The 14278-nt window shown below is 43.4% G+C and overlaps 1 protein-coding gene across 1 annotated transcript; it reads left to right on the plus strand.

Moving 5' to 3' along the window:
* The first annotated feature begins 5136 nt into the window (after positions 1-5136).
* TMEM37 (transmembrane protein 37) lies at positions 5137-14089 on the plus strand. Its single transcript, XM_054044022.1, has 2 exons — positions 5137-5543; positions 10052-14089. Exons 1-2 carry the CDS (start codon positions 5523-5525, stop codon positions 10622-10624), a joined length of 594 nt encoding a protein of 197 aa, XP_053899997.1. The 5' UTR covers positions 5137-5522; the 3' UTR covers positions 10625-14089.
* The last annotated feature ends 189 nt before the right edge of the window (positions 14090-14278 follow it).

Here is a 14278-nt window from a genome sequence, read left to right on the forward strand (position 1 = left end):
CAGCAGCAGCAGCAGCCGTGCTGAAGCAGAGTGGGGCTGGGGCTGGGGCTGGAGCCGTCCCGAGCTGGGTGCGGTGAGCAGCTGGGGAGAGTGAGGGGGACCCTGGGCAGTGGGCCCAGCACAGGGATATGCCTCAGCCAAGAGGCTCTGCAGGCCAGACTTGGAGGGGGATCGTAACCCCGATCGGGCAGGGAAAAAAGGGTCCTGCCACCTAGAGCCTGAGAGCGTGTGGCCACCGCCAGAGCAAGTGTCCAACCCGCAGCGTCTCTGCAGCACAGCCAGGGCCTGAGAAGGAGCCTGGGACCTACAAGGAACAGACTGTGAAGTGCCCTGATGTCCAGAGACACTGTTTGTGATGTTCCCTGCCACAGAGCGGGGTGATGTGTTTTCCTTTCACCTCTCCCATTTTTCCTTATTCTTTTCTTTAGATTAATTGTTAATTAAACAACTTGTATTTGCTTTAAATTGTATGAAATGATCAATGGGTCAGGGAGGTGCCCAGTGCAGAGAGAGTACCCCGGAGTGGGGACACCCTAGCCCCTGTCCTGGGTGACCACAGCAGGGTTGGGGGTTGAGCCCCCCAGGAATCCTGGGCCCAGCCTTGTTAGGGTTACGAGGACTCTACCAGACAGGAGAGTGGAAGGAGAGCCCTCAAGGGCAGGGAGGCCTCTGGGTAAAGGAAGTGGGAGCAAGGACTCAGATCCTTTCGCTAGCCCACTTCACCGGGGTAGTGCAGAAGCCAGGAAAGTTCCCCACAATAGCGGGACCATTCCCCCGCTTACACAGACAATACCGCCCTTTGCAGAAGTGAGGGGAAATCTAACAACAGGTGATATTTTCTTCCAAGGCTATTTTATTCTTAATGGAGCATGTGAGAGATTTCTCACTGGTTCAGATTTTGTTCACAGCTCTGTTAGCATAAATCAGGAGCAGCTCAATGTAAAATAAGATTGGAATCAGATGCTCTATGTGCACCCCTTCCCCCCCTACATGTGGAGATGAGGGTTTAGTGAGCAGAATGGATATGTTTAACCTTCTGGACAAAGAGATGCTCCAAGTATTAACCCCATCCAGAAACTTTCAAAGTGCCAGCTTAGAGCCCTGGAGGAAAAGATGGAATTGATTATATTGTATTTTTAGAGTAGTTTAGGAGAACACTTTCTCTCTCCCCTTATTCAAAGATTTGAACATTTGGGGGCCAGAGGAAGGCAAGGTGTTCATACTGTGTAGGGTCTTCAATTCTGCAGTCACCCCACTTTTTTTCCAAAGGAGACAGTGTTATCAACATTGAGGATTTGCCCCAGTAATAGCCATTAGTGGGCAGCTACAAAAACGATCCCTAGCATAAAATGGCTAATTTACTGTAAGCAGTAAAGGTGTAGCTCACCCTTGCTTGAAACCAGAGTAAACTGTACCAATGCAAACTGCAGTATATATCAGTGATGGTTGTTTACACTACGATTTTGTACTAGTTTAGCTATAACAGCGGCTTAGATCCTCGATGCTGACAAAGTCCAAATGGGCTCCAAAGCATGCCACAAGGTCTGGTAAAAGAGATGGGTGGGAATTTGTTCATTTCTTTAGTTTTTTTTTTTTTTTGGTTGAGTCCTTTTATTGAGATTCAATCAACTGGGTACTTTGTTATTTATTTTTGCACATATTTAATGATGTAAGGTTAGGATGTTCCATAAGGAAAAAAGTAAATCACTTACACATCCATCTCTTCGTGAGACTTTGAGCTCCTACAAATGTGTATTTTAGCTAATACAAATTTGTTTAGTGGAGAGTATACTTTCATTTCTATGCATGTTATGCTTTAATAAAACCTAGCACACACTTTATAGCACTTTTCTTTTTCAAAGCTCTTTACGAACATTATCTAATTGATCCCACAGTGACTGTCTGAGGCGAGTATACAGTATCGCCAACCCCAAGAGTTCAAAAATCATGAGTCAGGCTTCAGAAAATTATGAGATTGGCTTAAACATCATAGGCTCTTTAAAAATATATTCCATTTCCTTTTGCCTCTTGGTTTGTTAGCCTCCACTTGTCTCCAGTCACGTTTCCAAGCTTTTCTCTGCAGCCATGTGGGCTGGAAAGTTACTTTTTTAAAAATGAAAGTGGAGGTTCTCACCTCATCACATGCCTCCAGCAGCTGGGGCTTTACAAAAACCACCAAACACCGCAAAACTCGTGCTAGAAATCAAACAAGCTGGCAATACTGCAAAGAGAGATTATTTTCCCTGCTCCCAGCAGCTTTGTATTTTGCTTCATCCCATTTTGTGTCCTTTTGTTTGATTTTTACCATTAACAAAAGCCAGGTTTACCCACTGCAAGCTGCCCATCCAGGATGGCTGACACACAACCGCTTGTTTTGGCCCCAATCCTGTCAAGGAACTGACTGAGGAGATATCTGAGCCATTAGCGATTATCTTTGAAAAGTCATGGAAGACAGGAGAGATTCCAGGAGACTGGAAAAGGGCAAATATAGTGCCAAACTATATAAAGGGAAATAAGGATAGCCTGGGGAATTACAGACCAGTCAGTTGAACTTCTGTACCTGGAAAGATAATGGAGCAAATAATTAAGCAATCAATTTGCAAACATCTAGAAGATCATAAGGTAATAAGTAACAGTGAACATGGATTTGTCAAGAACAAATCATGTCAAACCAACCTGATAGATTTCTTTGACAGGGTAACAAGCCTTGTGGATGGGGGGAAGCGGTAGAAATGGCATATCTTGACTTTAGTAAAGATTTTGTTACTGTCCCTCATGACCTTCTCATAAATAAACTAGAGAAATGCAACCTAGATGGAACTACTATAAGCTGGGTGCAAAATTGGTTGGAAAACTATTCCAAGAGAATAGTTATCAGTGGTTCACAGTCATGCTGGAAGGGCATAACGAGTGGAGTCCCGCAGGGATCAAATCTGGGTCCAGTTCTGTTCAATATATTCATCAATGATTTATAATGGCACAGAGTACACTTATAAAGTTTGTGGCTGATATCAAGCTTGGAGGAGTTGCAAGTGCTTTGGAGGATAGGATTAAAATTCAAAATGATCTGGACAAACTGGAGAAATGGTCTGAAGTAAATAGGATGAAATTCTATAAGGACAAATGCAAAATACTCCATTTAGGAAGGATCAATCAGTTGGACACATAAAATGGGAAAATACTGCCTAGGAAGGAGTACTGTGGAAAGGGATGTGGGGGTCATAGTGAACCACAAGCTAAATATGAGTCAACAGTGTAACACTCTTGCAAAAAAAAGCAAACATCATTCTGGGATGTATCATCAGGAGTGTTGTAAGCAGGACACTAGAAGTAATTCTTCTGCTCTACTCCTTGCTGATTAGGCCTCAACTGGAGTATTGTGTCCAGTTCTGGATGCCACATTTCAGGAAAGATGTGGACAAGTTGGAGAAAGTCCAGAGAAGAGCCACAAAAATGATGAAAGGTCTAGAAACATGACCTATGAGGGAAGATTGAAAAAATTGTGTTTGTTTAGTCTGGAAAAGAGAAGACTGAGAGGGGACATGATAACAGTTTTCAGGTACGTAAAAGGTTGTTACAAGGAGGAGGGAGAATTGTTCTTCTTAACCTCTGAGGATAGGACAAGAAGCAATGGACTTAAATTGCAACCAGGGAGGTTTAGGTTGGACATTAGGAAAAACTTCCTGTCAGCGTGGTCAAGCATGGAATAAATTGCCTAGGGAGGTGGTGGAATCTCTGTCATTGGAGGTTTTTAAGAGCCAGTTAGACAAACACCTGTCAAGGATGGCCTAGATCAGTGGTTCCCAAACTGGGGTTTGTGAACCCCTGGGGGTTCGCAAAATGTTACAGGGGGTTCTCGGGGAAAAATTCCCTAATGGTGGACAGAGCTGTCCCTAGGGACCCTGGGCAGCATGGGGCCAGCAGCCCAGAGCCCCTAGACTTCCAAAAGCTAAGCAGATCAAAGCAAGCATATCTATCACACTGAGGAGACTTCACCTCCCTTTCCATTTCTTATAAGTAGTCTTGAAGGTAGATATTTTTTGCTGTTTTTAAAATTAAATAGGCAGCTAGTATTGTTTTTTAAATTATTATGAAGAACAAGTTCAAGCTTTGTTGTAACGTGCATTGTTTGCTTGGACTGCTCAAGACCTGAATGCTTGTGTAGGAGGAACTCTTTGAGTTGGCTTCTTAAATACCTTCATGCTGTTTCACATCTGATACTCCTTGATGAAACATAGGAGCCTGGTCTTATAACAGGCTTATTCAAAGTGATACAGGCTATGAAAGTGAGATCTTGCAAGAGTGTTGCCGTTTTCATAACGCAATAAAAATACTGTAATGATAAATAATACATAGTAATAAGCATGTCACAAAAACAAACTTTATATTTCCAAGATCTTTTATAATTTATACTCGGGTAAAGGAGAAAATCCCTGGAAATATTCATTTTTAAGAGGGGGTTCACAAGACTTGACATTTTAGTGAAAGGGGTTCACAGGTTGTTAAAGTTTGGGAACCACTGGTCTAGATAATACTTAGTCCTGGCATGAGTGCAGGTGACTGGACTAGATCAGTAGTTCTCAAAGCTGGTCCGCCGCTTGTTCAGAGAAAGCCCGTGGCAGGCCGGGCCGGTTTGTTTACCTGCCGCGTCCGCAGGTTTGGCCGATCACGGCTCCCACTGGCCGCGGTTCACCGCCCTTCCCGCAGCCCCCATTGGCCTGGAGCAACGAACCGCAGCCAGTGGGAGCCGCGATCGGCCAAACCTGCGGACGTGGCAGGTAAACAAACCGGCCCGGCCCGCCAGGGGCTTTCCCTGAACAAGCGGCGGACTGGCTTTGAGAACCACTGGACTAGATGACCTCTCCAGGTCCCAGCCAGCCCTAGGATACTAAGATTAACACACATGTTTAAAATTAACTTGCTCTGGAGCTCATGTCACTGAACTGGCCAGAGCTGCTCAGGGGTCCAAATCTTAGCTCCAGGAGGACCCACCCCTGGTGTGGACCAGGGAGGAGAAAGGCCTCTGGCCCTGCCCAGGCTGGAGACCCCACACCCCCTAGGGACAGAGGGGAGAGACCACAGGGGCTCCGGCTGCTGCCCCTCCTTCCACCCCCCGCTTCCCTCCCTCGCCCTCGCCTCTGCCCCCGGCTGCCTGCCGCCGCCCGCGCCCTTTCCTGGCTCCCCGCAGCCGCTTGTTGCTCTGCTCGGAGCGCTTCGCTAACCTCCGCCTCCCTCCCTCCTTTGTGGCCGTGGCCGCGGCCGCCTCCCCCGGGCGGCTCTGCTGCTGACTCAGCCAAAGGGGAAGCTCAAAGGGCAGCAGCCAGCCCTGCCTTGCCGCAGCCCCCGGCTTCCCTGACCCCGGCGGGATGGTGGCCGGCTGGCTGCTGCCCCCCGCTGTCCCGGCCGGGACCCTCCAGCTCTGAACTGGGCGCTGGCAGCGAGAGCTGGGTGTCAGCACCTGAAGCGAAGCGAAGCAAAGTTTCTCTCTGGTCTCCTCCTCGCGGCAGGCAGCCGGAGCCAGCATGACAGCCATAGCGGTGCAGGTAATGAGGGGACACCGGGGCCCCGAGTGCCTGGCTGGGGGGAGAGCTCGGCTGTTTTGACTAGACACATGCAATCAGTGTTGATGCAAGAGACGCTGGGTTCCTGCTGTGTTTTTTTCCCTTTGTTCTCCCGCTGGAGGCTTAGATGTTTATCACCCTGCGAGCTGAACTTGCTATGCTGAGTTCTTGCTACCTGTTGCTGTTTATAGTCTTCTTTGTGCACAAAAAAACCCACAACTTCCTCCAGATGTACCTTTCCAGGTCCCTTTTTAAATAAAAAGGAGAGCTTCTCTAGGAGCTCCGAACAGAGCAGAGTATTGGTACATTAGTCTCACCCAAATAATGGAAAGTGACCGGGGTTAGGAAGGGACCTATTGCCTTCGAAATCTAATCTGACCTTTCCTCGGAGAGATTTCTTCATTACCGCAAAGTGTACCCAAAACTGTATTCTTACTGTTCTGTGTCTTGGTTTAAATCCTCTCAATGATCATTTAACACCGAGCCTTCCTTTTACTAGCTGCAGAACAAACTAGTACATGGTTATTAGTATAATATGTGGCTGGGAAGTGCCTAGGTCTGGAAAAATGATTTGCATCCTACTGTAACAACAAGAGTTTGTTCTTATTTAGAAAGCAAGAGATTTTATAAACAAGTGGCTATAGTGTGAGACTTGTCTATCCAGTTAGTCCTAATACTAATTAATAAATCAAAGTGGGTCCATTTCCCTTCCCTACCCCCACAGTATTGTGTGTTGTTTACAAAGTTCTCCATCACTGACATGTTACGTACACTTCAGCAGTATGACTCTTCCTCTTGTGACGCTTTATATGAAAGATGATATTTTCAAAATAAAGTACATCAGTATGGTGAAGGGAGGTGTTTAGGCTTGTGACGGAGGGAACTCGCTGACAATGAGATCTCTTAAGCAGTGGAACACTGTAATTTCCCAAAGAAAATGAGTGAAGCCCCCTCATTTGAGAAATGTAAAACTGGACTGGACCAAACTGTAGAACACATTCGGGAAGAATCAGTCCTGCACTGGCAAGGAGACTGACAAGCTAATCAGTCTATACACCCCTAGATGGAGTCGGGTATGGATTACAACATGCAGGGCTGCACTACTCTGAAAGAAGGCTTGCTGTTTGTGTGAGAACATACAAATTGATGCTAGTAGCAGTAACTTACTTTGTAAGTACTTAGCAGTAGTAAGTCATTTGGGGATTTAGTTCTTCTTATTAAGCCCATCCATGTCAGAACCACCATATATGTCACTCTGAGATATCCAATTAAAGCTAGATTTCATTTCTTTTAAAACAATTCAATTTATTTTAAAAATGTATACTGACCTTATCAGTGTAGCATGTGGTGGGAATAAAACCAGATAAATATTAGGTTTCAGAGTAGCAGCCGTGTTAGTCTGTATCCGCAAAAAGAATAGGAGTACTTGTGTAGTCCACAAAAGCTTATGCTCTAATAAATTTGTTAGTCTCTAAGGTGCCACAAGTACTCCTGTTCTTTTTGCAGATAAATATTAGTTGGTAACAAGCCAAACTCATGCCCACCTTTACCACCACTCCAGAAAATTAAGTATTCCAAGCATATATAAAGGAAGAATGGTCTGCTAGGGGTTAACAGGTAGGCCTGGAAAACAGGAGACCTGAGTTCTATTTCTAGCCCGGACACAGACTTTCTCTGACCTTGGGCAAGTCACTGCATTGCAAAGTTACTAAGGAGATTTAAGACCCATGAGTAGGAGATACAGAGTCCAAGGTTTTATGCAGCCTGGGTGTATTTTGTCTTTAGCTATCATGGAATGCATGGTTGAAAACCTACCTAAGGGGAGAGTGGGCAAGTGCTGGGGGATGGGGGAGGAGAGCAGCAGAATGCAGGGAGGCACGGAACAGCCTGTGTATTTGGGCTTTGGAGGCACCTGCTCTCACTGAGTCACAGGCAGTAGATTGGCAGGGGTAGTGTTATAAAATATTCCCTGTCAGAATGTGCTACTTTGCTGTTATTGAGCACGCTTGAGTGATACACAGGCAACCCTAGGCTACTGCAATAGCCATACTTGCCCCAGGCACCCAAATGCTATTTGCACAGGGGATTGGAGTAAGTTAATGCTGACCTAGTCAGCAATGATGTGCATGCTGTTTAGTACTATATAATATGGTATTTTTGGAAGGGACTGACAGTAGAAGCTGCTGAACACTTTTGAAAATCTGACTCTAATTGTGGGTATTGAGCACCTGAAAATCGGGCTTTAAGACTGTAATCTTTGGGGCAGGGATTGTCTTTTTTCTTGGGAGTGTGTATTGTTCCTAGTACAATTGGGCTCTGATCTCTGACTAAGAAATGTCAGTTCTGCCTTTATATTCCAGGATAATACAGGATTAATATCCTGGGACCAACACGGCTATAGGTGCACTGCGTAGGCTGATACATGACTGTGCAAGGTTCCAGCATTATGATTCAGTATCTTGTGGGTAGCTTTGTACAGTACAATAATTTGAATAAAATCAGAGATTGTTTCCTCATGAATAGGATATTCTGTAAACGTACAGGCTCTAAAAACTGAGTACACTGAGCACTCACATACGATTTTAAAAACAACTCAAAGGATTAAAGATTTTAGAGTCTCGTAAGTAACATTTTAGTGTTCGTGTATTACTATTTTAAAAACTCTTGTTTTTAAAACCCTCTTGGCAGGTTCAGTATAATACTTCTTTCCCTACCGTTTCCATTAGGCAAACAGTTTTTTCCCCACTTTCCTTTTGGCTCATACACCAAACACTGCTCTGCATCATGTGTTTCCTGTTTGTGTTCTAGCACCATCAGCAGTGTTAGCCACACTCTAGGGATAAGGATTGTTAGTGACCTTGTGCCCCATTGGCTGGCTAGTTCTGGAGTGGCAGAGCACAAAGGATTGTTCACCATACAAAATGGGGCTGTTTTGACACTTGTGGTTTATTTTTGAGAGAACTGGATTTAAATAATATAGATCAGATTGTGCTTGCCTTACTCCTACTTTACTAGTAGTCCCATTGACTTCAGTGGGACTACTCCTGGTTGTAAGGGACTGTTTAATATGAACAAGGCTATCACAAGCTCCCCCCCTAGTTCGAGGGTTCAGGCCCACACTCCTTATTCAGACAAAACTCCCATTGCCTTTCACAGAGTGCAGTATTGGGCTGATGATCTAATGGAGAATACTCTACAGATTCCAGTAGTTATAAAGAAGGTCAAAGCATGATCCTAAAGTTATATGGCAGCTCTCTTTCTAATCTCCGAAAAAGCATATTACAAATTGTTTCATGAAGCGAGTTGGCCTGAGTCTCTTTTCACTAGCACAAATTGTATATCAAGAGGCATACCATTGAAATCGATGGTGTAACACCAGTTTTTCACCAGTGTGAGTGAGATGGGAATCAGGCCCAGTGAGTTACATTCATGAAGGCTGGGTTTCTATGGAGACTGCAGGAGTTAATGCACCCTAGCCCCCATTCCCCCTTTAGGCTCCTTTGACAATCTCAGCCTACATCTGGTGCATAGGAGGCATTGTTATCTTTAAGCTTGTAGGCATTTCCACTGGAACCTCCTCTTTTCCATGGCTAGTGCCTTTCTGAAAATTTAATCTTTTGGTCTGAAAGTTTCCATGCATGGTTTCTATTCCAAGGGTGACTTTTTTTCTTTTTCTTTTTTTAATTTGAGCAGAATCTCTATGTGGCCATCTTTGAGTGATGGGGCGGGGGGGAATACACATTTCCCAATGTAAAGTAAGTTCTTATTTGCATTACAGTAGTGTCTTAAGGCCCCAGTCCTGACCAAGGCTCTATTGCTCTTGGCACTGTACAAATACACAGTCAGAGACAGTCCCTGCCCAAATCTAAAGTCCTGATCTTGAAAACACGTATGCATGTGCTTAACTTTCCATAAGTGAGTATGTAGTGAGGAGTCCTGCTAAAGTCAGCAGGACCATTCACATGTGCAAATTTAAGCACATGCATAAGTATTCACAGAATTGGGGCCTAAATGGACAAGACAGACAAAGTGAAGCAGAATAATGACTTGCACAAGGCTGTGGTCAAGCAGGGAAGTCAACACAAGATAGCACGAGTCCCCATACGTTGCTTCAACCACAATACCATGCGTCTTCTCTAATTTTAAAGATATATGTACACTGCAGGATCTATGTAGTCAATCATGATATTAGGGCAGTGGTTTGAGCATTGGCTTGCTAAACCTAGGGTTATGAGTTCAATCCTTAAGGGGGCCATTTAGTGATCTAGGGCAAAAATCTGTCTGGGGATTGGTCCTGCTTTGAGCAGGGGGTTGGACTAGATGACCTCCTGAGGTCCCTTCCAACCCTGATATTCTATTATTATTAAGCATGCATTCCCATAATTTCTAAAGGCCTCTCCATTTTGTTCCTATGACTTAAATATATCTTGAATAGTAACTAAAACAGATGAATTTTGTAACTTGTTTTCTTTTGTAATATCTCTTTTAAGGCACAGAGGTTGCTTGCTCACAGAAGACCCAAGAAATCATTCTTTGAGACGTTCATCAGAAGCCTCATTATTTTATGCGTGGCAATAGCAGTTGTCCTGTCATCAATTTCAGTTTGCGATGGCCACTGGCTTTTTGCAAAAGGACAGTTGTTTGGACTGTGGCACTTCTGCACCATAGGCAACAGCACCATATTGAAATGTGTCACTGATCTGAATCAGGCCAGTGTGGAAGGGATTAATTTTGGAATGATTCTTGCAAGAAGTGTGGTGTCTCTTGCTGTGGTTGTAGCAATATTTGGCCTGGAACTTCTGATGGTCTCCCAAGTCTGTGAAGACACTAATTCAAGACGAAAATGGTCAATGGGATCAATCCTTATTCTTCTCTCATTTCTCCTGTCCTCCAGTGGAGTCCTGAGTTTTTTAATCCTCCTGAAGGACTACATTACCTTCATGGGCTTCACACTGACCTTTTGGTGTGAGTTCATTGCTGCCTGCCTTTTCTTCCTTAATGGAATGAGTGGACTTCACATTAACAACATAACATACCCGTGGAACAGAGCAAGAAAATTCTAGAACTGGTGGGAGTATTCTGCTTTTGTGTCATCAGCGTTGCCAGTTAGACTGGAAAAATCCGTCAAATGAAATTGGAAAAGGACATCATGTTTTTAAAGTAATTTGCAAAGAGAAAAGGTTTGAGTCAGTCTGAGAATTTCATAGGATGTACCCACAGTTCACTGAGGATGGCTGCAGGGGAAAAATTAAGACCCGCTCTAGTTTTATAATTTTCTGCAGTAGAGATAACAAAATAAGGAAAGGCTCCTATTTTGTTTAAATTTAAAAAAAGCATCGAAAGTGTTTTATGGATAGAAGACCTGAAAATTGCACTCTATACCAGTTGTTTTAAAGTACTGGGGTCAAACACTCTGGGTGGTGCTTTTGGGTTTGGTATTGCTTTTTCTCTCCCTATCTTCAGTTGCTCTTCTTGAGTATGCGAACAGAGCGTGAGGAGGAATGCATGCCCAGCGTGTTCAGCCCGGCCGATGGAGCTTCATTTCAGATTGGACAGACTATTTATGTCTGGTCACATTTATTAGCGTGGCATATTGAAAATCTTTATCAGGGTTTCACGCCCCGTCATTCTCTTCACAAGACATGGGTGAAACAGGTCTGAATCAATGTTAATTAGCTCATGTTTTCCAACTGTCATTCGTGTCCCTTATAACTATCCCTTCCATATATAATATATTAGAGGTTTGGGGTATGTACATCCACTATGGTTAGGATATAGGGCCAGAGTCTCATTTTGTCTCCAGCCCCTAGCAGCACAGAGGGACTGGATTGTGGCTATACATGGCCAGCAGATAAGGTGACCAGACAGCAGATGTGAAAAATCGGGACAGATGGGGGGTAATAGGAGCTTATATAAGAAAAAGACCCCAAAATTGGGACTGTCCCTATAAAATCGGGACATCTGGTCACCCTACCAGCAGAGAATTCCATGAGGAAAAGGGAACTAGCCTCTGGCATAAAGCCAGCAGTGCCTGCTCCAGCACCAGCCACCCTATTCCAGCCTCTTCTGGTGTAGGCGCTCATGGGATACTTTAGTAAAGGCCAGTGCAGACCAGGACTCAGAATCAGGGAGCTCCAACTGGCTCCCTCATATCCCCACAGGGGCGACTTTGGCCCATAGGGTTAATTAAAGTTCAGCCTGGCTATTTCTGGTCATTCATTTGTCCATTCTCCTTTCACTTCGCTCCCGGGACAAGCATGTCTGAGAGTGTTAAAGTAGCTGATGTGATTTACTCCACCACGGTGACCCTTCACCCTGCCTTTTACCATAGACGGTCAGAATTACTCTGGTTGCACAACACCAATAATTCCCAGTGAGTCAATGGGAATTACTGCACTCCTGTAGCTAGAGAAATAAACTCATTCGCTTTGCCATGTAGAGGCTCTTCTGTGATGAGAGAGAAAATCTGTAGACCTGACAATTTAGACAGAATGATTTCCCCTTGTGATTTAAAATGAGGAAACATCAAAAAATAAACTTCCCCAAAAATGAGGTAACCAGAGGGGCTGATTCTGCATTCACTGAGCGCTGATGTAAATCAGGAGTAACTCCATTGAAGTCAGTGAAATTGCTGGTGTGTTGGAGAGCAGAATGCCAGACCTAAGATCTCTAATTTAAAAGATGCATAAGTTCATTACAGCTTTAAAAACCCTGCAAGTTGTTGATGTAGTAAAATTAGTCAAGCTGTCGACAGTCTAGTCAAGTTCCTGCATGGCTGGCAGAAGCAGAATACAAGCATCTGAATTTAATGCTTGGAGCATTGCTCCAAATTCTTTTCAATATCCTTCCTGTTCAAAGTAGAACACTCCATTGACAATGGATTAAAACATTCAGCGTTTCACAGCGTCTGATAAAATCTATTTGATGTCTTTTGGAAAGATTTTTTTTATTTCTATAAAGACAAATATTTAAACATGTTCCTTCTTCATAGTTATATTTGAATCAATAATTCTTCAGCAAGGCATTTAATCTCCTGTACTACACCAGTTTCTAAAACATACTCTACCCAGTGCAAACACACCAGTATAGTTTGTAGAATAAATGTAGTGGAGAGAGAACGCTATTTACGCGAGCCATGAATAAATGTCATCCTTTGTGCAAATCTGTTCTTTAAGGCCAAGAATCATAAGCACTGACTACATACATTTTGTAATCTTGTACAATGCTCTTAAACTGACTGCTCATTTTCTAATGAGGAAATATTTTCATATTTTCTTTTTAAGAGATGTCAACTTTCACAGAATAAACTCCTAAACCTTTTTGTGTTCCTCATCAGTACGGTGAGAGTGAGTTTTCAGTCCAGATTTAGATATGTATGTCTTGTTCTGGTAAACGTCCATTGTTCCCTAGCACCCTAGTTTGTATGTCTTCTTGATATGATAATGCACTAAGCTAAGTTACCCAGTGTAACTACTGAATTTTATCTTTTTGCAATATTGGGCCTATTCCTGCATTCCTTGTGCCTTCAGTAGGAATTTGGGATGCACAAGGAATACTAGATACATGCCCCTGGATCTGCCTATGACATGCTGCACTGTGATCCTAGCTGTTTCTCTTATTTAAATAAGGTGCTTTTGCTTCACCGAATTGCAGTTTGTTTAACACAACTAGAAGCTGAACCTGCAACCACTTAACTCATGGGAAGAGTCCCATTGATTTCAGTAGGGCTACTGTTATGAGCAAGCGTTTGCAGGATCAAGCCCCAAATTGTTGCACATGGGTTATATCAACGGCGTCAGTCTGTGGAGTGAGTGCCTTAAGCCGTCATTAAGTAGTGTTTCAGTATGGGGTATGGGGATACAAACACAGAGTACCTCTGAGCAGGATGAACCTGGTGATGGAGCACTTGCATGAGATCCATGACCAGTGTATCCAGGGTTTTGTGGAGACACAACGCTTGATGAAATTACATTCCTTCTTGGTAACTTCAAAACAATGGATATAAATGATGTATGCACTTTGAGGCCAGCCTTAACACTAGCAAGAATTAGACCCAGGGTGCTCCTGTCCTGCTTCTTTTGGAAGGAGGAGGGGAAAGTGGACCATGAGTTGTATATCCCCACTAGTCACATATAAAGAGGAAAAATCAGAGGATGAGTTAGAGTCCACATGGGACACACAACAGTTGCTTGTGCTTAAGGATGGTCCTGTAGAGTTTTATGAATAAATGAAAAGTCTTTTTTTTTGAAAAAGTCCCCTACTGAAAGAATTGTGCAAAGTTTCCTTCTATAGCTGGCTTTGTCTAGCAAATTATTGTGCTTGATTATTACATTGTGATTATAAGGTGTATTTTGTTAGTTAATACTGCAGAACAGGCTAGTACTACTGTTAATTTTTCTTAGGCTGTTGCCTCTAATAAATGCCTGTATATACAGTAGTTTGTACCTTTTCTAAAGCCTAAGACAAAAAAAAAATTGAAAGTCAATATTCCTGAAGTTGATGATGTTAAATAAACTACTTTGAAATTAGAGGACTAGTCAGTTCAAACTATAATTTGTTTGTATGTAACCTTATGAATAGATCTTAGCTGGATTCCTCATTCCCCCCCACCCCTTTAAATATATACATAATCTCACATGTAACAAATGTGTATGAAGATACACACACTAAAGAGAACTGATCAGAAAGGCAGCTGGAGAAACTATTGTCATTACATC

This window comes from Malaclemys terrapin, chromosome 11 (genome assembly GCF_027887155.1).
Source record: "Malaclemys terrapin pileata isolate rMalTer1 chromosome 11, rMalTer1.hap1, whole genome shotgun sequence".
Classification (NCBI taxonomy): Eukaryota; Metazoa; Chordata; order Testudines; family Emydidae; genus Malaclemys; species Malaclemys terrapin.

Coding starts and splice junctions, on each gene's coding strand:
- TMEM37 (XM_054044022.1), top strand. CDS start 5,523: ATGACAGCCATAGCGGTGCAG. Junction 5,544..10,051: donor TGACAGCCATAGCGGTGCAG/GTAATGAGGGGA, acceptor ATCTCTTTTAAG/GCACAGAGGTTGCTTGCTCA.